Consider the following 25,361-nt stretch of genomic DNA (forward strand, 5'->3'; position numbering starts at 1 on the left):
GTGGAGGGGGTGTGTTTTATCTGCAGCCTTACAGCTCAATGACAACATCAAGACTATAGCTACGGTACCTTCCTGACACAATATTTCTCTAACTGTAGCCTAGGATTCTTTGTCATTCTTCTTCCATTTCTAGAGAAACGTAGCCTTGTGCATGCGTCTTCCTACTTAGGTAATAAAGAAAAAGATGAGGTCACAGAATCAGGTGCTTTTTCTACCTTTCCTGAAAGGCAAATGGAATTTGCTAGAAAACCTATTACTGGGCTATAGAAAAAAAGCATCCTGGCTCCAAAGAACTCAACACTCCCACCACTACCCAGAATCCCCATTTCTTTGTGTTGTTGTTTGTTTTGTTTTTGAGACAGGGTTTCTCTGTGTAGACCTGGCTGGCCTCAAACTTGCTTCTCTGCCTCCCAAGTGCTGGGATTAAAGGTGTGAGCCACCACTACACCACGACGGAATCCCCATTTCTATGAAGCACAGTTCTACAAATGCTTCCAGAAATTCTACTAAACTCATTAAACAAAAATTTCAAGAATTTTTGTCACCTCATAGAGCTTATAGGCTCTGTAACCATCCGTCAACATAAACCTCTCCTTGGAAATCTCCTTTATGATTTCCACAGGCTTTCTTTAAACACTGTCTCTGAAAATAGTCAAGTAAGTGAAATCTACTGCCACTGCCTTTAAAAATGGCAACCCAACACTTCCAGTTTACTTTAAACAGGTAACTAAAATAGAGGATTAAAGTAAACTGATCTGTATTGCTGACAACTAGAAGTTAATCTAAGAAATGAACACTAGACTTTCACATTACACAGGTAGTCCCAACATTTAACTGTTCCCATGCTGAGCACACTGTAATATGGCAGAGAAGAAGTAGTGCTAGAGGAAATGATACTGACACAGGGACCTTAACAGCAGCCTTCTACCACAGGGAGAGCTGCTGCACACTGCTTTAAAAGAATCATCCAAGGTGAAGCAGAACATTCCTGTTCTTTGGTTTGGAGAGGTGGAGCAGGGTTAAAGTGCTTGTTCTCAGGAGACTGGAGTTCAGTTCCCAGCACCCACATTAGGCGTACCACCTGTAAATCCAGTCAGGGGATGTGACACCCGCTACACATGCATATATATGTATATATATTCAAATAAATACACAAGAATAAAAATAATATGTAATTAAAATAAATAAATGGTGAGCTAGATATGTTGGTGTGTGCCTCTAGTCAAAGCTAACTGGGAGGCTGTGGCAGGAGAATGACTTAAGCTTGAGAATTCATTAACAGCCTGGGTAGCCCAATAAGACATATCCTCACAAAATAAAACAAAGAAACAAACAATAAAAGTAACAAATAAATAAACGGTGTGCAGGAGCATATGAACATCTGTACCGGTTAGGACTGACTGTCAACTGGATCCATAATCACCTAGGACTCATGCCTCTGGGATGTCTGTGAGTGATTACCTAGCTTAGGGGAACTGAAGTGAGATCACTCTGGACGTAGGCAGCAGGATTCCACGGGCTCCAGTCCCAGACTGCCCAGACAGGGAAAGCTTGATGAGCACAACAGTCACTACTCACTGCTTCCTGACCAGGGACACAAGGCGACCAGATGACAAGCTCCTGCCACCATGACTTTCCAACTACAAGGAACTATACTCTCTAACTCTCCCTTCCTTAACAACATCCCCCTTGGGGTATTTTATCGTAGCAGCAGGTACAGTAACATACCTTTCCGAACAGCCCTTACAGTCAAGGAGAGTAGCACAGGGTTAGTGAGAAGACAACAACCCAAAACAAAGGAGACATGCCTGAGCCTAAGCAGCCCCTTACTGCACAGGAGCTCCGTCCAACCAGCGCATACTCTGCATCAGCTTCCTGCTCTGGAACTGTGATGGGTGCATCTAGTGGAATACATGAGATTTACTCCAAAGGAAATCACAAAGCTAAAATTCTGTGTACACACACAGGTTCAAAGGTATATTTATGCAAAAATCAGAGACCAAAAGCTGGTTGTCATTACTCAGGAGTTAATTACCTTGGTTTTGTGTTGGTTTTCTTGTTTTTGCTTTTTTGAGACAAGGTTTTTTGTGCAGCCCTGACTGGGCTGGAACTTCCTCTGTAGACCAGGCTAGTCTTGAACTTAAGAGAAATACCTGCCTCTGCCTCCCGAGTGCTGGGATTAAAGGCATGCACCAACCACCACCACCACCCAGTGGTTTTTGGTTTTTAAAACAGGGGCTCTCATGGCCTAGAACTCACCATGTAGGCTAGGCTGTCGGGCCAATGAACCCCAGAGATCTGCTTTCTAGGGGCTATGCTACAAGTACATGCAATCTGGTGTCTGGTTGTTTTTTTAAACACAGATCCTGATGATCCTCACAGGTATTCATGCTTGCAAGGAGAACAGCATTACTGGTCAAGCTGAGAAAAAAATGTTAAGTAGGTATGTAGGATGGAAGGAGGACACGGGAAAATTAGAAGAGAAAAAATTTATACTCTAAAAAAATGTACTTTGAATAGAAGGTCACAGAAAATTAAAAAAAAAAAGAAATGTAAAATAAAACCTTTTTAAAACTTGGGGGGGGTTGCATGAATGTATGCCACAGGAAATATCTAAAGTGAGGGGGCAGCTTGCTGAAATCAGTCTTCTACCACCTGGGTTTCTGAGATGAACTCAGGACATGAAGGTTAGCACTATCTTACTAGATGGAATAAACCACAGAGAAGAAGTGTCAAGAATGCCAAAGCAGGGGAAAGTGAACACTCAAGACTTCACCCAAATGACCACTGAAGAGCCGGAATGGGAGTGAGTTTGGGAGGAGATGTTGCTATGCCTTGGGGCTGCTCTTGAGCTTGTGGGCTCCAGTGATCCCCTTGTGCGTCCACTGCAGTGCTAGGATGAGGTGGGCAAATCACTTCACCTGGCTGACATCCCGAATCTTCACTTTAGATTATTTTCAACATCTTTGACATATACTGATAAGAATCCACAGTAAAAAGTTAAAGATCTTTGCAGAAAAAAATGCACATAAATACAAGACTACCAAACAATTTCAGGAATTTAGAGCTCAACTAGACAGAACATCAAATTATTAGTTTAGGAAACTAATGTTTCTTAAGCCATAATTTGTATGAATCAGAAGTTTCATTAGTGGACGTGTTCTGTCTGTGTGCATAAACAAGCATCAAGAGAGGGGTGTGTGTATGTGTGTGTGTGTGTGTGTGTGTGTGTGTGTATGTGTGTGTGTGTGCTGCGCGTTCGTGCATGTGTGGCAGAGGACAACTTGCAAAAGTTAGTTTAGGAGAAGATGGAGCTCAAGTTACCAGATTTGCTGGCAAGCTCCTTTTACCCATTGAGCCTTCATTGACACCGCTAATGTTTGTTGCTGGTTTTTATTGGGGTGGAGGAACACACCGAAACAAAACCCAGCTGAAACTGCTGGGTTTTAAAATTATTTTATTACTAAGTTGTTATCTGTTTATCACGTGTAGATGCCAAGGCTCGTGCTAGAGACCAGAAGATAGCTTATAGGAGTAAGTCCTCTCTCTCCAACTTGTGGGCCCCAGAGATTGAACTGTAAAGGCATGGTGGCAGGTAACTTTATCCACTGTGCCATCTCAAAAGCTTTTCAAACACTATGACAGTATTATGTTTTTGCTTTTCTTCATAAAGGGTCTCACTATATATGTAGCCCTGACTGGCCTGGAACTCACAGAGAGCTGGCTACCTATGCTTCGTAACTGCTGGAATAAAACGTGTGCACCATCATGCTTGACCCATAGTACTGTCTTATTTATGCCAAGTCAGAAGTCTCAAACACATATAGGGCAGGGCTAAAATTTACGCATTTAACTGTGGTGGCACCCAGAAGGGTAGAGGAAGGAAGACTGCACACAGAAGGAAGCCAAGACTACCCAGGAAGACCTTGTCTTTTTTTTTTTCCTTAAGTAAATAAATAATTACTTTACAAAGTTAATTTTAAATAATTAAATGTGCCAACTCAGCTTTAGTGTTCTAGCAATGAGGAGGACAGGTTCTGCCCACATGCAACCTGGCAGAACTATATCTAGGACAGAGGAAACAAAAGTAGATTTAGAAATGGCAGCACTGTGGCTGTTCAGACCCAGCCCCTTCCAGCATGCCATATGGTTTGTACTTAAGTCAGCTGGGAGTAGGGTAATAAAAGTCGGACTGGTCCCTGAGCACACTAAAGAAAACGCAGGCATGATACCCTTGCTTTTCTTCATCCTCCGTTTTTCCCCATCAGCAACCACTGAACACAGTTCTTTCTGCTAGAAAACATCCAAGGAGAAGATTCTTGGAAACTAGCAAAATTTTTCTCTTCAGTACAGACACTCACATGAACAAGTAACTTAAAAATACATAAAATTAAATCCAATTAGTTCATATACCTGCGTATGCAGAGAAAGCAAATTATGATGCAATGAGTGCTGTCCCATAAAAACTAAATAACAAAAATAGTCTATTAGCAAAGACATCTGGTGCATCATGACAAGGAACATTAGTGATATTGTCTGCAACCCTGTAATCAATTTTTTTCTCCCAACAGCTCTCTCATTACAATATACTGGATCTGTGTGCCTGCAGAATTTATGGCGGCTCCACATGGGGGCGGGAGCGCTGCCAACTGGATCCAGCAAGAATGACTTTGGCAGCACGAAACACCATTAAAGAACAATCAATACAATCAGCCTTATGCAGCATCATCTGACTCAAGGAAGGTTTATCATGTTACCAACTCTCCTCCCATCTACACCGACGGTAGTATCTAAGGACTCCACCAATAATGAATTTATTTAAATCCTCAGTGGATGCTGAAAAATAGCAATACTCATCATCACTAATGTTATTATACAAAGTTTACTAAAACCCAAGAAAAAATGGGCAAAATTTAAAATCCATTCAGCAAATCCTGGTAAGAACCACAGCAAATAATACTGTCTAACTTCACACTGATTCAAGTAAATCAAGAAAATACCAGCCTGCAAGATAAACCATATTTCTCAAATACATAAAGGAATGATATGTCTAAGACTGAAGTCTCACATGAAGGCAGTCAAAATTCCACTGACTTTTCACTTAAGATGTGAATTCTATAGCTCTGAAGATTTTACCTACTCTGTCAGGTTCTACCTTACAATGGGTGTGCTTATTATGTCAAGAGATCCAAGGCTTCCTTCCATATGAATCCTTTATGGTGGGGTCTAATTCTTCAGAAATACAGCAACTATCTAAACATGACACTGTCTTGACAATTACTCCTGGTTATGTTACACTTGTGAGATGGGGGTGTTAAACTCTACAGCCTCAAACTCCAAACAATCCTCCCGTCTCAGCCTTTTGAGTACTGAGAATCCAGACATGGGCAGCCACGCCCAGCTTACTGTAATTATTCCAGCAACCTCTACAGGCCTGCCCTTCATTTGCGTGGGCGCCAGCCCTAGCCCCCAGCCAGCATCGCCTTTTCTATACTGCAGGCTGCTCTCAAGCGGCTCTTCTGAGACAATGGCTTATTTGAGGACAGCTCGCTTGGATTCAAAGTATCTCTACTGTCTATCTCATAAGTCTTAAGCAGTCTAGCCTCTAAAATGTTCTGAGACCTCAGCCCCACCTTGTACCTTCACCTCGGCCTCCAGCACCTACTCACACGTGCTCTTCATGGACACCCTACATCTTCTCGCAACCCTGAGAGTAACCAGCACACTGTCTATACTGTTTGTGGCATATGTGCATATTTTCCTATCTACATCACATTGATATGTCAAAAATGTACAGCTCCTTGATTCTAATCCTTTTCACAAAATGTGCCCACATGCTATAACCTGCCAAGACACTAATCCTGTATACTACATCTAAGTAAGTGCTCATGTGTTGACAGTACCTGGTACTATCCATGTACATGTGAGGTAATGCCCTCCTGCATTATTTTCTAGTTCAGTGCAAACATAAATCCATCAGTCTAATTAGTCTTTTTTAGTGATAAACAGTCTTGGGCACTCAGTTAAAAACAATAGACACCTGTCTTCTAGAAGAGTTACCACTTAAGTCCTCCAAAAAGATCGAGAAAGGCAGTCAAATGTGCACACAGTCCAGAAATGGGAAGCTAAAGCACATAAAAGAGCCCTCATGGACCACCACTGGGTGCGCTCTGGGCTCCAGGGGTGGTGCAGCACAGCCCTTGCATCCTGCTCGATCTCATGTATCTAATCTTCTCATTATGTCACGGAGGGATTATCAGAGCCCCCCCCCCCCCAGCCCCAGCCCACTGAAGGGCTTCTTGAGTAGAACTACAGAAACGCCTCACTGTGTCCGCTGAAGAGGGCAGCAGCCAAACAGTTTAGATTTGTGGGCCTGGAGTCCCAGATGAGCCTTGGGAAATGCACATTCCACACTTGGACTTAAACTTACCCCCTTTCCCCCATCTCAGTTGCCAACATCCATACTCGCTGCTGATTGCCAGCTCCTGCTCCTTGCAGCAGCCCAGCATGCTCTCTGCTGGCGCCAAAATACCCTCCGCCAAACCCCACTACCTTCTGGAACTGTCCTAGAGGGGTAAGGCAAGTCCCGTATTGTACTTCCTCTGTGCATGTACTTATTACTCTTTTAAAAACACATTTCATACAGCACATTTTTAAAGGGGCTCTGGGAAGGGAGGTAATAGCCTATTTTATACCCTATGGGATATAAAATACTGATAGCTTTTAAAAACGGGATTCTCCTTACCCCTACAGGCCCTCTCCCGGCTTCAGAAAGGTGCTGTGGTGGCTGTGATGCCACCGGCAGAGAGCATGCTGGGGGGTCACACAGAGCAGGAGCTGGAGATCTGCAACAGGCCTGGGAGTTGTGGACCTAAAAGAGAAAACAGTTTTAAGTTAAGGTGCCCAACACCTCCATCCTGGTTACTAGGGGCACTCAGCACACAAGCAGGTGTCTGTAAGGATCCTTAAAGAGCACAGAGCCACTGACAGCACCAAAGCTTTGTTTCCCCGTGGAGTTAACCTTCCCACATTGGTCAAAGCTTCTTCTTTATTTCAGTGTCAACACCTGTGCGACCCCTCTGGATCTGTACTTTAACCTGGTCCATCTTAAGAGCATGGTGTGTGCCCCTCAAAATAACCAAGTTCAGATGTAATACAGCGCCAAAGCACAGTAACAGCAGCATGCTTTGCTTATCATAAAAGCCACATTCCAGGTGTCAGATCAACAGGGAGAGCCATGAGCAGACTGAGCTTTCAGAAGAGTTTCTAGGATGAGATGCTGGAAGCATTAGGTGTGCGTTCAACAGGAGAAAAGACCCACGCGGTTAGGGTGGCCAGAGAAAGCCCTGCACTTCCTGGAAGCTCTCGTCTAATTCTGTAAAGCTGAAGGCAAGAGAGATAGACAACAGCTTAAAACAGGAAAAGTGAGTATACTGGAGTGAGTTTTGGTTTCCTCAAAATGTCCCAAAAGTGAGAGTAATTAATAGTAATTAACATGCCAAGTTCAAGAAAGGCATTATTTCTTCCAGGGACAAAAAAAAAAAAAAAAAAAAAAAAAAAAAAAAAAAAACCAAATCAGCTTAACATGTACTACAAGTCTTTAAAAAAAGAAACCCTAAAAACATTAAAACCAGCAGAAAAGGATGAAAAGCAACTTCTGAAAGCCAGCACTGGTCCTTAAGTGCAAGAGACACCTCAGACAAAAGCTTCAAACTGCATCCTTCAAATATTCGAGCTCACATGGCATATAAAATCCTAACTACTCTGATTTTCATATGGTGCTAAATAAACTTTTAAAAATACACAAAATCCAAATACTTATAAGAGCCTGTTATTACAATTATTTAAGAATTAAACAGCAAGGTTTAACATCACATCATTATTAATGTCTTCCTACATGTAATTCTTTTTTATCCTATTCTCCATGCAGTCTCTCTATTCTTACCCTCTCTATAGCCTATTTTATACCCTATGGGATATAAAATACTGATAGCTGATGGCATTAGGAACCACAGCTCCATGACTCCCCAAACACAATAAACCCAAGCACTGAATACAACTAACGGTGTGCCCCGGTACACAGTATAGTCAGTATTTTTTTCACAATAAACAAAAAACAAAACTGATTATCTAGTTAAGTCTCTTCTGTAAGGAATTCAATTAGTCAGAATTTAAATTCAAGTTTCAAATCTTCCTCCATTCAAATAAAGAGTTTCAATTTTTAAAAACCTAGCAAAGCATTTTTCAACGTGTTGGCATTATTTGTTTTAAATATATAAACAGTTCAAGTGATTATTACAACATTTTAAGCATTTAAGAAAAAAGTCTTTTCAAGGCAAATTAATCACAAAAATGTGGAAACACTGATGATATTACGCTTCCCTAATTTTCAGTAAGTGTTTTCTGACACTATTTCAAGTTGATTGTTAATACAAAGATCCATATATACATACAAATTGGCAATTTCCAGTATAAGGAATCAAGTTTGAACAAGACTTCAGCATATTCTTGCACAGTTGACCTCTACAAACACCATTGCCTCAAACTCTGTAAGCTCGACAAAAAGTAGAATGTGTAACTGTCCACATTAAACAAGTATGTTCAGTAAATATTTTAAGCAAATACATACAATTAAACAAAACTTCAATCACTTTTTGAGAGTCCTAAAATCCAAATAAATTAGGAGAAAATAAATTATCCAGCTTCATAGTAGCTAACACCATCAAAATTTTAGCTCCAAGTAGCTTGTCCTGCCCACTGTGAAAAGAGACCTCTGAGAAATGAACGAGGTGTGAGCTCCCAAAGCCTCATTTTGATTTCTAGTTAGATAAGATACTTCTCTATTCATTTTAAACTGACATTCACATGATACAAAAGGAATATGGTGACAAGGAAGGAAGGAAGGAAGGAAGGAAGGAAGGAAGGAAGGAAGGAGGGAAGGAAGGAGGGAAGGAAAAGCTTCCAAGATCTCTGCATCTAAAGAGATGTGGGGTGCTGCCAGCCAACAACAGACTCACCTGGCTATGTTCCTCTAACTCCAAACAGGATTCCAGCTCTCACCTCTGAATGTAAACTACATGTGCTGAGGTCTCTCATGCCTATACATCTTGGTAGTAGTACAGAATCACAAGCCCAAGAGCCTTTTCAAAACAAGAAACAGACAAGCAAGAAGCACACAGGTGGCCTACACGGGTAGGGTCTTTAGAAGGGTTTGGCAGCAATTTACTCAATATGCACCGTTTCTTGCCTTAGAGACCAGTTTATGTCATACTCTTCATACAGACTACTATACAGCTACCTACATCAATTTCTAAATACATAAGAGGCCAGTAATGCCAAGAACACCAACATGCGAGGGGCAGGCCCTATCCTAGTCAACTGTACGCTTGATTTTCCATCAACAAATGACCTACTTGTAAGGTCCCAAGCAGGGTAGATCACTATATTCCAACTTCATGGGTTGACTTGCCTAAGATTATAATTAAAAAAATAAATAAATAAAAAATAAAACAAAAAACCTGCAATTAATGAAATAGAGATGGAAATCAGACAACTTGAAGTCAAAATTCAAACTATCAAGCGACACAGCCTACCAACCTTCACCTCAGCCCCAGACTAACATAAACCAACTTCTGAATTACACAAGTTCAAGATGATGGAGATTTCGGGTCCCAACCCATTTCACAGAGAAAAAGGCTCTCAAGTGACACTGACCCACCACTAAAATGAGTAACCATTCCCAGATGCCATGCATTGTATGTTCCACGCTACAATCACAACAGCCAAGTATGACTCAAACAGCTGTGTACAGTACACAAGTCTGGTAACTCACTGATACGTACAATCTTGGCTGAAGGTAATTTCTCTGTAGCCCTCTTCTGATGTACTACTGTCAGGAGACACAGGAATAAACAAAACAAAACAAAACAAAACAATGGACAGTAATGAAATTTTGGAGTGGGGTTCTGGGTACAAACTAGAACTCAAGAGAAAGTTCAACCACCCCTAGCCACAAGCTGTGAACACCTAACAAGGAAATACACAGAGGGTGTGAAATGATCTAGCTGCTCTGAGGCCTTTTCACTGCAGAGTCACAACTACTGTCTGGTGTATAAGGAATGCAACAGCACACTCCTCCATTCACAGTAGAGTTCACTCAGCTAATAGAGCACTGGAAGCCTGTAATACTCTCCGGGATGTTAAGGCATACTCACACAAAGTTTACTCTTAAGGGTAAGTTTTCCAGTTCAGTATAACAAACCAATGAGATTTACCTAAAGTGCTGTTTGTAATAATTATATATCTTCCTTGGAAACTCATTTGGTATAAATAAACATACATTTATACAATTATGGTGTGGAAAGCCACACCATACTTCCTTCTAAAGTATGGACGATAGCAATCAAGAATTCAAACAGCATTCCCATCAGAACATTAATAGAGTACTTCTGAGCATTACAGTAGAAAGAAACAAGTGGTAGCCAGTACAACAAGGAACTTCTTGGTATTGCATGATGAATCAAAACTGACTTTAACAATACACTGTTAACAGTCAGAATTCATGATTACTTCTAGGTAGAAAATTATTGCATTTATGCTTAAGATTTGAGATTATAGAATGTCAATACTTTTACTGCCAAACAACAACAACAAAAAATTTGTCTTCTTCCATATCAATCCTATCCAGTGTTTTCCAGAAATGGCTGATGACTAGTAATGCCACAAATTCTCCAATTAGAACCTAAGGTTGCTAAGGAAAGAAACAGTATTTTGAACTTCTTCAGTGCTCCCTTTTGGACTCAACAAAGAAAACAGAACAGGTTTCCAATAAATACCAGTGGAAGGACTAATCGTGAACACTCCTAACTGCATTCTGGGATAAAATACACCTTGATGATCAAAATCAAAAACATCATAGCAAATGTGACCCTGGAATCCTCTGAAAGGGCAACAGAAGAAAGAGGCAAAGATGTTAATCCAGATTCTTTTGGTCAACTAGCCTAGGTGAACCAATCACTTCTAGACAAGCAGGGGAATCTAAGGCTCTAGTGGGAAGGGTCAGGGCTCAGGCGGCCAGGGAGGAAGCAGCTGCTAGCACCTTCTGGGACTTGTACTCTCACCTGTCAAGCAGGCTGGCTTGCCAGCACTGGCTCCAATCGTATAGTCATAAAGGCAATTCTGGATTCATCCTTTCAGCTACCCCTCTACTGAATGCCACAGTGTCTCAGCTTCCCCGAATTCCAAATTCTTACAAATAAATTAATGTTTTCAGGCCAGGTCAACAAAGACCACTGTCAGCACTGTACCACTGCTTCAAAGAACTAGCTCACTGTTTGCGACTGGTTCTGAAAACTGTGGTGCAGAGCATCCTTATCTAATTAATTACCTTTCCTTTTGCCTCTAATTAAGCACACACTGTCCATTTCACCTCTTTTGCTTGCTTGAGCACTATGCTTGTGTCTACTTCTTGCACAAATAACTCTAATCAACATATTTAAACAAAACTGGTTTTTTTCAGCTTAAATTATTTAAGTATATAAATATAACCCAAAGAACCAATGTTTCCCAACAGAACACATAATGTACTTCCTTGAAAACTGCTACCTTTGTGGAGTGTTCTTCCCTTAAAGCCCCTCCCCCTCTTGGAGTTCTCACTTTTCTTAAATAAACCTCTTTGATCTCAAACCAAACAGAATGGAGAGGCAGAAAGAACACTAACCTTTCAGAACTTACTGCTCTGCACTACCACGGCCTCCATCTAGCCCTGTGAACGTGTGGGCTATAAATTTACCTGGCAATGTGGATAGAAGAGCCTTACGGGTTCTGATGATATAGCACTTGATAAAGCAGAAGCCATGGATCTCATCCCCGTAGACAAGATGACCAAAAAGTTATCCAATTTGAACATTTCTGAGAATGAATAGAGAAGCTATTTGCATAGCTTGGCATGTTCTATACCACAGGCTTGAACTCTGGAGAAACACCAAAGCAAGGCCTGGAAACACTCAGGTCTCCACAAAAAGTCCAAACACTCTTCTCTTCACACACAACACTACCCAGGGCTTCCAAAGTTCAATACAGCAATTACACGTGGCTCCGCGTTCCCACGTCTCCCACGTCTCCTTTCACTGGTGTGTACTGTCTTTAGCAGTAAACATCACACAATACTCTACAATCTGATTACATACCTTATTTATACCCCAGCCCTACCACAGTCCCTACAGGGACTGTTGTGCGTTACGTAAACAAGGGAACATATCTCTTAGTATAAATGACCCCAAAGCAAAGGAGAAAACAGCCCATCATGCAATACCTCAAAGCTAATTATTTTGTAAAGCCATTTTTTATTCTTCTGTTTTGTCATGTTATCTGCTATGGGCAAAATCAACTCACATCTCTTCTTTTTAAAACCTTTCTAAGAAACAAAGCATATTTCTACTACTTGTATATTTCCCCTTATAGCCTGGGTAAACCAGAGGAAGAAATCCTGATTGTTCTCTTTCCATAAGAAGTACACAGTTAGACTAAGGAAAGCAGAAAATGAGGGTAACTATACTTCTCCCAGGAGCAAATATTTCATCACCTCTAATATTCTTACATGACAATGAATTAGAGAATCTCAAAGAGAAACACAACAAAGACTATGTAGTTTTAAAAGGTACCTAAACATGCTGCACTCTGTATCCCCTTTTTGCAGATAGCTTTAATACCAGCAACAGAAGCTCCAGCTTTTATTGCTGTTAATACCCTAAGCAATTATGGTATCTCAGCAGGAACCTCTGCCCAAAACAGCAACTGTCACACTATAATCTGCATTTCATAAGAGATGCTGTTAAAACATGAAGGCATGCTAACACACACACACACACACACACACACACACACACACACAGTACAAAGGGACTCAGAATCTGATGGGAATCTAAAAGAAAAATCTTTATAATTTTATTTCATAGCTCTATGTTTTCCACAGTGCACTGGTACTATCAAAACCACACACACACAGATAACAAACAGAAAGAGCAGCAGCTGCAGCCACTACCAAAATAAAACTCTTCTGGAAACAAGGCCACCTCCCAAAGTTTCAGGTATCAGGCAGTATCTGTAAAAAAAAATCTTTGTAAAGAAAGATATAATAAAGAACAAACATCTCCAAAAATGGTAAGAATTTATATTGGCAAGAAAACTAAATAGGAAACATTTGATTTATGAAACAAAGCTGCAAAGCTTTGGTCACTTTACACAACAGCCAGGAAGCTTATAAGCAGCCTAATAAGAATAAATGTATCTTACAAGCAAATGCACAACTGAGCAGCTTTACTGTATTAAACTGTTGAACTGAATGATCACTAACATGTATGTAAGAACAAACACTCTCCAGTAATGAGCACCTGGGAAAGGGCGGCATCCACAAACAGAAATGCGATACATTCTCTACAAAGTTACATAGTTAGGATTGTTCTGCACTTAAAACTGTAGGCTGTGCTTCACAGTCTTCAAGTGAAAGTCTCCCAGTCAGTGTAAGAACAAAACCTTCAAAGGGTTTGCAATGATACTGCTTCAATGGCATTATACACATCAGCTGTGTGAGGAAAAAACATTATTATATAGTGATGTTTAACTGTGCTCTTGTAAATTAAAAAAAAAAAAATCACAGAATATTAATGTTGGAAAAACAGGTAAACACATGAATGTATAGTACATATATGTATACAATACTTAGCCGGGGGGGGGGGGGGTTGGGAGTCTCTGTCCTAAAACTCCTAGAGATCCATCCGCCTGCCTCTATTTTTTTTAGCACTGGAATTAAATATATGTGTCACCACACATGGCTTGAGTATTTGTTTTACAAACACCCAGAGATTTATCCTGAGCCCCAAGTGTGGGAACCATCGTCTAAAAGCAAAGCTCTTGTCAGGAGCATGATCCAGACAGACTGACTCCCAGGCCGAACTCCCTTTCTTCCAACCTCTGCTCCAGGGAAACCCTTAAAACTGGTCAAGATATGTAGTCCATACCTACCAGCATAGGAAAACTACAACTCTGCCATAAAACTAGTCTCTGGTTTACATTTCCTACTCATTTATCACTAAACCTGCTTCAGGCGTTTTAAGAATGGCCAAGAGCAAAGAAACCACTTCAGAAACTAGAAAGGGTCTCTGACATTGTCAAAACAGCTACTAAAGCAAATACTTCACAAACACCATTTACAACAGAAAAACATTACCACAACAGACAAAGCAAGCTGATGAAACCATCAGCTACTTTACCTCAGTGCACACCTGGAGGCAGGTAGCACTGACCCATACTGGTTATCACATCAGGAGTGCTGGAGAAGCAATCAAACGTTACAAGCCTGCAGAGCTGGAGGGTAGGGGTCGGGGAGAAAGAGAGAAACACAGTAGAGGCAGAACATGAAAAAATGCTTACCAGTTTGAAGTCTTGGATACTGCAGATGAAATACGGTGTGTTTGGACGCCGACTCTCGATATACACACAGTCTTTAAAAGAAAAAAAAAATTTTTTTTTAAAAATGGCATTTACCTTTAAAGAACCAAAGACAAGGTCCATAAGACCACTGCATAAATAAATAACTAGGTAAATAAATATATGAACATATCAGTGACAAAGCAAATACCTTTTAATAGTAAAAACAAAACCTTTCCTATGGGTGATACTGAATTATAGATAGCAGTCTTTCTGAACATGCTTCTGATAATTAAAAAAAAAAAAAAAAACTAATAAAGTCTCAGTGATTCTGTTCAAGGAAAGGGAGCTCTACAAAGCTACCCATGTCCAAATGGAGAAATTTAAATAAAAGAATTACTTAACTAAATAAAGTAAGCCAGGCAGTGGTGGTGCATGCTGTAATCTCAGCACTTGAGAGGCAGAGGCAGGAGATGCTCTAAGTTCAAGGCCAGCCTGGTCAATGGAGAGAGAGTTCCAGGATGCTCAGAGGTAATGTAGGACAGCCAAAGCTACGCAGAAAAACCCTAACTCCAAAAAAAAAAAAAAAAAAAAAAAAAGTCACAAATCAAGACAGGTATGGTGGCACTTGCCCCAAATCCCAGCCTTGGAGAGAGGCAATCAAAAATCTTTAGACAGACATTCTCATGTCTTCCCAAAGAGAAACAGCTCTGCTACACGCCACTTCGTTTTCAATAAATATTTTGTGAGGAAATAGATATTTGAAAAAAATCGTGAACATGCTATTAAAATAATCTTTTCGGAAGAATAAAAAACAATCTAATTGCCTATCAATAATTTACTATAAAATATTTCTTGACTGTAAAGAAAACTGAGGCAGCCAATCAAAGGTGGAATGAAGTAAAACAAATTTTATTTTCTTCAGAAAGAAGAGCAGAGCACTTTCCTCAGGTCCACTGATATGGCAGTGGTTGTTGTGTGCATTTCTGATGCACACAACAACTTAAGTGTAAAGGCTGCTTGTTAAGAGAAGCAGGCATTTTAGGAAAATGCCTTCATACAATAGAGCTGGGAAAGCACACTAGCTACCTAGAAGTGAAAGTGTCACAGTTTTCAAGTCCCAGGAGTACGACAGCAATGTCCACAGTGCAAAAGCCACTGTCCGGCCTCTGTGCCCTTCAGAATGTATGACAACTTGGAAAGCCTTTCAATTCGCTTCCATATATATTGAAAGACAAGACAGACGCCTCAGTGGTAAAGAGCACTGCCTGCTCTTCAAGACCTTCTGAGTTCAATTCCCAGCATGCATATGGCAGCTCATAACTATCTGTAATTCCAGTTTCACAGGATCTGAAACCCTTACACCAATACACATAAAAAAAGGGGGTAGGAGAGACGGGGAGGGAAGAGAAGGGAAGGGAGGAAAAAGGAAAAGGAAAAGGGGAAAGGAGAAGGGAAAGGAAGGGGGAAAAGGGAAGGGGAAAAAGGGGAAGAAGAGGAAAAAAGGGAAGGGAAAAGGGGAGGGGGAAAGGGGAAGGGGAAGGGGGAAGGGGAAGGGGGAAGGGGAAGGGGAAGGGGAAGGGGAAGGGGAAGGGGAAGGGAAAGGAAAAGGAAAAGGAAAAGGAAAAAGGAAAGGAAAGGGGAAGGGAAAGGGGAAAGGAAAAGAGAAAAAGGAGAAAGGAAAGAAAGGGAAGGAAGGAAGGAAGGAAGGAAGGAAGGAAGGAAGGAAGGAAGGAAGGAAGGAAGGAAGGAAGGAAGGAGCCAAGACAGAATAAGGGGTACAACTTAGAATGATCCCACTGTTGGACAGGCAAGTCCACTCCAAAAATAGTAAAAACACACTAAGGGTTGGATCATAAATAGACACAAATAGACACAGCCTTCCAGAAAACTTCCTGTACAATATCAGGGTCATGGCACCTAGGAGCCATTTTAGAAAGAAATACGAATCTCTCAAGGTACCAGGATTACCCTAACTGGCTTCTCAGATGAAACAAGCCTCTAAAGCCATGAACCAATGTGTATTAAAGATGAGTTTAACCCTGAGCTGTGCATCTTGTCCCAGGGTCCCAGATGATGACTAACTGCTTCCGCATTTAGGTAGCACCCATCTAACACATTAATCATCTTAAGCTACAGACCTCTTACCACCATGGTTAATACTTTTCTTCATACCCCTTGCTTGCTATCAAAGCACAAAGAGGAAACGCCTCTCTACAAAAAAAGCCAATGAAAGCTCTAAGCACAGTGCTGTGGCTCACAGAGTTGCAATCCAATCACTCAGCTGGGGAAGATAACAAGTCAAAGTCTAGCCTGAACTCTAAGACCTCCCTCAAAAAAATTAAGAAAAAAATTAAACTCTAATCCATATTTAGTACAAATTTGGAATAGGCCCAAAATTCTTCATTTTCATGTTGCAGAGCTGTGGAATGCAGGTTCAGCAGTTCAAATCTCCAGGGAGCAGCTGCTTACTCACCTAAGCAGAGCACAATGCACAAGCTTTCTTCCTGTCCCCTTTCACCAAAAGCCAAACTTTCTTTTCTTTTTAATGTATGTTAAGTTACTTGCTCACTACCTTAAAAGCAAACATGTTACCTCCTAAGTGAAGTTCAATGATCTGTTGCCACAGATTCCACCTCTTTCCCTGGGCTACATCCTCCAAAAGAAATATCAATTCCTCTGCCCAGTCTGTGCCAGCCCCATCCTTTTTTTTATTCTACCAGTGCTGACCATACCCGGCTTACAGCTCTGAAAATAGTATAACAGCAATCCCCGTGTCCACCAAGGACTAATGTCTGCCATTGGGGTACTCAAAATCAGACAGAGCTGAATTAAGTAACAGATGTGCAACAATGAGGCCTATTTACAAATCTGATGGTTTTAACAGAGAAAGGCTCTCCATATTTTTCTATAATTAACAGAATCATTTTTACCACAAACCCTCTTACTCTGAAACATAGAGCACTATTTAACTTGTAGATTAACAAATTTCCATTGTCAGGTGTTGCGCACATGCTCATACATAAATGCCAAGCACTTGAGAGATGGAGTTGGGATTCCACAGTGAGCACAAGACTAGTCAGAACTACATGAAATCCTGTTCCAATAACTTCCCCAGCACTCTCCCCCACAAAAAGCACTTTCTAGAGAAAGGAGAGAAAACTTATATTCCAGTACACCTGGACTCAGGAAAATGCTCTACAAACACACCAAGGTTTATGGAAGGTGAAGAGCAGCTGCTCACACCTGTTTTCTTTATCCTACTGGACAGGACTCACACACAGGCTAATGAACGCTGCCCAAGGGGAAGGCTACCATGTGAGGGAACAGCCTGAAGCCTGACCTGTGGAATTACAGCAATCACTTACTAATGTGTTTTCCTACATACAAGCTATCTTTTTTATTTAAACAATTACCACAGCAACCCAGACTGACGCAAAAAACTGTGAATTTACAGGATGATTTCAATACACAAGGGTGGCATCTGCAGAACCTATATTGTGTCAAAAATCTCAGCATTTCGAAACATGTGAAAGGGCAGGTAAGTTTACTATGAAAATAATGGATTCCCTTGATATAAAAATAATAAATCATGAATAAGACCATGAGTCATATGAGCTAAGTTTTTTCCAAGCTGTATCAAATTTATCATTTGGGGGATGTGGGGCGAGGAGGGCTGGGGGAGGAGGGGAGGTACTGTTCTAACCGTACTTAGCTAATGCATTTTAAAGTAATTTTTAAATGATTTGGTTTTTTGTTTGTTTGTTTGTTTTTATTTTACATGCACTACATGTTTTGCCTGCATGTATGTTGGATCCCCTGGAACTGGAGTTACAAACATTGTAAGCTGCCATGTGGGTATCAAAAATTGAACCCAGCTCCTCTATAAGAACAGCCAGAAAAAAAAAAGAACAGCCAGTGTTCTTAACCACTGAGCCACCTCTCCAACTAATGTATTTTTTAAATCAAGTATGAAACATTACTGAAGAGTTAAATTTTTCTTCCTACAAAATGGGATGATCAAACTTATGAAAACGCATGCTAGAAAATAATTTGGAATTCAAGTTTCACATAACAAAATAAACAAAAAATTTTGCCATTACTGTTACCCCACCCCACCCCACAAAAAGGTTAAACTGTGGCCAAATACAAGTATTATCTCTCTGGTCTCATTAATCAAGCAGCTTATTTAATAAAACAATTCACGTAAATGTTTATAGCTAGAACAAAATCATTTATTTCATTTTCATCTGTAGATCCTTTTCTGTCTGTCTGTGCAGTCTAACCTAGGGCCTTGTACATGTTAGTCACGCACCAAGCTACATTTCAGGCCCCAAAGTGGTTCATTTAAAAAGGCAAAATCGCAGCTGGAATGTGTGCCCAGTGATCTTCTACGGTCAAAGTGGTAAGACTGTCATGCACCTTGCGCCTGCATGGGGCTCATCTAAATTTTAGTGAGCTGAACTGCTTAGCCTCAAAGCATCAATGCCTACAGTTAACAGAAGCATCCCAGACACCTTTTGTTTTTAAATGGTAAAGCCCTTCTTCTGTGGAAGTAGCAACTTAAAGGCTGAGCAGATAATGCAGTCCATTAAACCACAAGGCACATTTTCAAAATCACCCCCAAGAAAGCAGGCGGTCACCAAATTGAGACAACAGTTGCAGCTGGGCAAATATACATTGTTTCAATCTTTAAACCAGCATGCCTGAAATGGCCCAGAAGTCAAAAAAAAAGAAAAAAGAAAAAGAAGAAGAAGGCAGCTATAGTCATCACTATCAGTTATTCTGAACATGGTAACTAATGTTTTCTTTAGTAGGATGTCTGAAAATGAAACCAGGGTGTGTACTGAGTTTCACACTCTAACACTGAGCCTCTGCTCAGAAGTAGGTCACACGTGTCACTTCAAATGCTTATGAACAGGAGCCCATGTCATCGAAACCCACGACTTGGGAGATGATAGTGAACAGGGATACTTTTGGCTGTTCTCATAACCTCAACACAGCTTTGTGTCCAAGAATCAATGCCGCCATCTGCAAACAGAGCCCTCCCTGAACTAAGGGGGATGGGGGGGAGCCAGCCAAATGTGAAGGCAAATTCTCAAGGCAAAGAAAAGCCTCCGCCTTTTCAACCCTCAGCAAATCAGCAGGCTTATGTAAATAGAGCAGTGAAGCAAGTTTCTTGAGGGTAAAAATCACAGCCTGCCACATCAGGCAGTCTGTCATCATGAAACACAAAGCACCTATCAGCGCCTTTCCTGACAGTCTCCTCACTAAGCAGAGTGGACACTTACTTCACCCCCTAATTTAGTAAGCGGGACTGTGAGCCCTAGCATTAAAGCTGTGGTTACAACACACAGGCAAATGTTCAGCCACTGCTCTGTCCCATAAAAAAAATTTCCCCCCATCAATGTGTCTCCACCTATTAATCTTTGAAATACTCTCTCGTCCCCTTGCAAAGAAAGGCAGTGCCACTCTAATAGAATTTCAAATAGAAAACCCTTTCCTCATGAACAAAAGCCTTTCTCACAAAGAGATTTTTCAGAGACACAGCTGGGTAGCCCAACAGTGAACATGGGAAGCTGACCCTCAGGCTTCTCTGTTCTTTCATTTCTCTTCCATGCTATTGCTCTATCCCCAACACTCAGAACCATTCAACAAGGTAACAGTGAGTCCGTAAAAATATTGCAAAATTAAGTCCACAAATCTCTCTAGTTAATACAAATGTCTGCCAATTCCAGCACAGGGAAAAAAAAAAAAAAAAAAAAAAGAGGGAGGGCGGGAGGTGTGTATGTGCCTGTCTGTCTATCCCCAGCTCTATCACTTTCCACCTTACTCCCTTGAGACGACGTGTCTCCCTGAACCTGGAGCCAGGCTTGTTAGAAACCACCCTGAAATCCCTGTGCCTGGATTCCAAACCAGAAGCACTGTCTACTGTGGGCCTCCAGCCAACAATCTCTACCATGGCCATTCTCAACACAGTCAATGCCGGCCCACGGCTCACTTCCACCATGTGATCCCCATTCTGCAGAGAGGACACTCAGAGCTTCTATGAAGGAAGATGTGAAATCCGGAGTTACATGACCCTAACCAAACACTAAAAAGAAATATGAAACATTTCTTCACAAAATGTCTTTCTGCTTTCTGCTAGACAGAAGATACTTATAACATGTAGGAACAGTGGTGAGCGTCAAAGCGAGAGAGAACTTCCTGCTCAGCCCTGTAGTATTTGACTTGACTCTGTCAACTGTCACCAAATTTGATGGCATCTTCTTGAAAAGCTCAGTAGAAAAACACCCAGGTGGAATATATCAGTTGCTCCATCACCTACAAACTTCAAGATAACTGAATCTGAATATTGAAATGTCTGAGTTGTAAACTCTAATGCTACAAAGCTCACACAGGCTCTTGACAAAACAGAAGAGCACGGTGGAGAAGAATGGGAAAGAAGATTATAACAAACTAAAGGAATTGTTTTCAAATTTAGACCTATCTCTTTTCTTGCTATCAGAAAGTCTTCCAGTACATCCAAACCTCTAAGACTGGGCTGGGGAGACAGCTCAGTTGACAGTGCCAGAGTACTATTCCCTTGTAAAAAACCAGGCACAATGAAGTACCCTTGTAATCCAGAACCAAGAAGGCGGATCCCAGCCAACCAAGCTTACTTGAAGGCAAGTGAGACCTCAAAAAAACAAAATGACAGTGCCTGGGGATGACGTCCACAGCCGCCACCTAGCCTTTGCACACACACACATACTCACGTGCAGCGCCCTCCCTTCCCCTGCTCCACAGTTAGCGGCTGGCCCTGGACACTTAGCATTCCAAGGTCAGGAGATGCTGCTGAGTAACTGCTGTAGCACACCCCCTTCCCACAGCAGTCACATACCAGCCAGGTGTGAAAACTGAGCAAAACAAGAAACAGCAGCATTATCTTGCCAGCAGCAGAAAGTGAACTGTGCTGACATTCTAAACATTAACCATGGCCTAACACCTGCATTACCCAAGCAAAGAGCAATTTACGCTCTCATCTCTACAAATTATTACAGAATTGTTCCTTATAACTTGTATTGAACCCTTACTATGAAAATTCTTCTAGCCAATTCAAAGTCCAAACTCCAGTTTAGTCAATTTCTCAGAATTTTTAACTTTCATTTTGTAGCATTTTGTATTTTACAGCATTTGTACCCTCTTAAAAAAAAAAAAAAAAGGCATGTAATCTAAGAAAGAAATTTTATTTTAAAAACCAACACTGGAACTGAGGGCTCAGTGTTAGAGGCCCTGCTTAGTATGCATAAATCCATAAGGCTCTGGGTTCCATCTGCAGCACCACTGAAAGGGCCAAAGGTATGCCAGCCCGTCTATCTAGAGAAGCAGGATTCAAAGCGCGTAGGCACCGGCTGCCCATGCTCTCGCCTCGCAGCCCACTGGATCCCAGTTCACTGGCTCACAAAAAATGAAAAAACTGAAGGAAAAAGTCCTGTTCCATAGGGCCAGCAAGATGGTAGCTCAGCAGGTAAAGGCGTTTGCCTTGTAAGGCTATGAATGGAGTTCAATGCCCAGAACCCAGAATGAAAGGAGAACAATTCTACAAAGCTGTCCTCTGGCCTCAGTGCTTCACTACCACACACAAATAAAAGTTAAATTCTGATATAAAAATGCCTATTAAGCTGGATATGTTTGACTACTAACCAAAATGTTGATAGATCTTTAACTCAAGGATTGAAAGTGGATACACGGGCCAAGTGTGGTGAGATCCATCTAAAATCATTAACGTGGGGAGCTAAGATAAAAGGGTCATGATTTTAGAACTAGTGCGGGGTGCACAGCAGTACTCTCAAAAAATTAAAACAGAAAAAGGTATGAGGAGGGGGAGGGAAGTTGCTGGATACAACAGCTCAGTGGTACATTTGTCTACTACATACCAGATTCTAGGATTCATCCCATCATCACCCCAAAAATGAAAAAGGTGGAACCAAGTAAAACAATGCGCATTTAGGAACAAATGCTGTAGCACTATGTCCAGGTCCACAGGGAAAATGGTCAGCGGCAGGTAGGCTAGCAGGGAGCCTTCTCTCCCTATATGGCTGACAACAAGCAAATGTTGCTGATCTGCTATTGTCACACTCTGCAGGGCACACTTCAAGCAAGGCTTGAAACAATGCCAGGGGAGCCTCAGCTTTGCAGAAAGTGCTTCAAACCAATCTTGCAGTGCTTGCTGGGAATACACAGGGGGAAACTCAAAGTGCCTGGGCTATCATTTCTATTTGGCAAATGATTTTTATTATAAGCTAGCATCATAGTAAATCCATTTTCCTTATGGGTTTTCTGTTACTGTTTAATGGACTGTCAGTATAATTTAGATTTCATCTATTTATACTCATTCAAGCCTGCCTCTGATTATACAGCAAATGGAACATATTTCTACTCAATGGAATTAATGACAGTTAATTGTAATCTGTAGTTTCCATAGTTCAAAAAATGATTAAAATACAAAATTTCCTGTATCGATTATTTTTTTGTACCTTTTAAAATGATTTATTTATTTTTATTTTATGTGCATTGTGTTTTGCCTGCATGTATTTCTGAATAAGGGTGTTGGATCCCCTGGAACTGGAGTTACAGTCGTGAGTGCTGTGGATTGAACCCAGATCCTCTGGAAGAGCAGAAACTAAGCCATGTCTCCAGCCCCTCTTTTGTACTTGTTAAGCACCTACATCATTGTTCCTTACACAAAAAGTATTACTATAATATTCTATTCCATTTAAATATGTCTCCTATACCCAACTACAGGCCAAGTGCAGGGAAATAAAAGTCTTGCTGTCAGAATGAACAAATGGATGCTCTATCATTACATTTGTTTCAAGCTAGCAAAATTAAAAGTTAACAAATTCTGCCTATCTTTTGGTTGTTATCGAATAATTCTTATATATCCCAGTTAATCATAATGTCAAGATTAGACTAAATTTATTGAAGCAAACAAGTACGCCATACAGATTTAGACATACACAAAAAAGTTGGCTCATATTAATGCACAATGAACTGAACTGCTTTCAGATTTAACAGAAACTTACTCTAGTTTTATTTACAGATACTACTATCTCACAAGTGGTCTTTCTTGAATAAGCATCCTCACAGCTATGTATGAGACACTTAAAGAAGGAAAGGTGTGTGAAAGAAATCTATCTGATCAACATCCAGGATTTGCTGGCCCAAACTATAACCACCAGCACCACAGAATCATAAAGTGTGAGTCACAAAAGAGCAGAGGCATGATGGCACAAACCAAGAGATAAAAACATGCAGATCTCTGTGAGACTGAAGCCAGCCTGGTCTACACAAAAGTTGCCATCAGCCAGGGTTATATTCAGAAAAAACTCTCTCCACCTCCTCCCTACTCCTGCAGTAGAAGCTTTGGTTTGTTCAAAAACTCAGGTAAACAGGTTTTTGTTTTAATACCAAGTGTGGGATATGGGAATGCCTTAGTTTATCCACAGCTGATAACTGCCTCATGTGGGGTGTGATCTTTGCCAGCTGGTAACTTCCTCGCTGGACTCGGAGAAAGGCATGGGTTTTGCTAGCTGCAAATTCTGAGGACTCTGAGAGGGAGTAAATATAAGGGCCCAGAGAGATGGCTTCAAGGAGATGGAGGAGGAAGAAGGATGCTTGTTTGTTCCACAGCTGCCATTTTCCAGACTGCTAGATATCCTGATGACTAAGATTGGTATTTTCCTAAAGAACCTGACAACCATAAGCAGCCGGAACTAAATCTAAAGAGGTCTATGTCCCATTTCCCTTCTAACCTTCTTCTCTCCTACCTAGGGTTGGGAGGTTGGAAGGGAGGTAAAGGCTTCAGGAACCCCAAACAGAAATTAAAAAAACTAGCGCCCCCCTCCCCAACTTTGATTTTTCTAGACAGGGTTTTTCTGTGTAGTCCTGGCTATCCTGGAACTCAATCTGTAGACCAGGCTGGCCTCAGTCTCACAGAGAGCCAATCGCCTCTGGGAGAGTGCTGGGGTTAAAGGTGTGCACCACCACTGCCCAGCCACACTGACCTGCTTGAGAAAACTTTTCTATTAAGGAAGGAAACAAGGGAGGGAGGGAGGGAGGAGAAACACTCAGCTGGCAGAGACCCTCCTGCTGGGCCATCAGCCTTGCCAGGCTAGACCTACCTGGTCGATGTCTGCCCTTCCTATACACTCCTGGCTAAGTTCCGGGACCCAAGTCTGTAAGTCTGATTGCATTCACCTTCAGGTTCTAACAATCTGCTGAAATCCCACTACTAAAGCCATTTTACTTAAATGAGTGAATTTCTCCCCCAGAAAAGGGGGGAGTGTGGAAATATAAAGAATTTTGCTGACCCTTCTATGCCCCACCCCTTGTGCTTTTTCGAGACAGGGTTTCTCTGGGTAGCCCTGGCTATCCTGGAACTCATTCTGTAGAACAGGATGGTTTTGAACCTGCAAAGATTCTCCTGCCTCTGCCTCCAAGGGCTGGGGTCAAAGGTCTGTGCCAGCACCAGTCTTTAGAGCATTCTCTACTACACTTCCAACAAGCACCTCTGTGAGGTCACACAAGCACCTCTGTGAGGTCACACAAGCACCTCTGTGAGGTCACACAAGCACCTCTGTGAGGTCACACAAGCACCTCTGTGAGGTCACACAAGCACCTCTGTGAGGTCACACAAGCACCTCTGTGAGGTCACACAAGCACCTCTGTGAGGTCACACAAGCACCTCTGTGAGGTCACACAAAAAGGCTGAGCTCGTATTTTATGGGCTGATTACAGAGGTGCTGTTGACAGTCGAGCTGACACTGAAATCATGCAAGCTAAAACCTACTCTATTTGCAGTGGGCTTCCAGTTTAATCATTAGTTGTAATTTCTATAAAGCACTAAGAGCCATGAAATCTGTCCCCCAACCGTAACCTGGCCCACTCCC

At 41.4% G+C, this 25,361-nt stretch overlaps 1 protein-coding gene across 5 annotated transcripts in view; it reads right to left on the reverse strand.

The window, feature by feature from the left end:
- Rere (arginine-glutamic acid dipeptide repeats) overlaps positions 1–25,361 on the reverse strand; it is a 342,698-nt gene that overhangs the window by 174,848 nt on the left and 142,489 nt on the right. For 4 of the 5 annotated variants that reach the window (XM_021648562.2, XM_021648564.2, XM_021648563.2 and 1 more), the window contains exons 3-4: positions 14,431–14,501; positions 6,746–6,871 (exon numbers count right to left, since the gene is read on the reverse strand). In XM_021648562.2, coding sequence (XP_021504237.1) covers positions 6,746–6,871; positions 14,431–14,501 — 197 coding nt within the window. The remainder of the gene's footprint in view (positions 1–6,745; positions 6,872–14,430; positions 14,502–25,361) is intronic. The other variant, XM_021648566.2, reaches the window with a different exon arrangement.

This window comes from Meriones unguiculatus, chromosome 3 (assembly GCF_030254825.1).
Source record: "Meriones unguiculatus strain TT.TT164.6M chromosome 3, Bangor_MerUng_6.1, whole genome shotgun sequence".
Classification (NCBI taxonomy): domain Eukaryota; kingdom Metazoa; phylum Chordata; class Mammalia; order Rodentia; family Muridae; genus Meriones; species Meriones unguiculatus.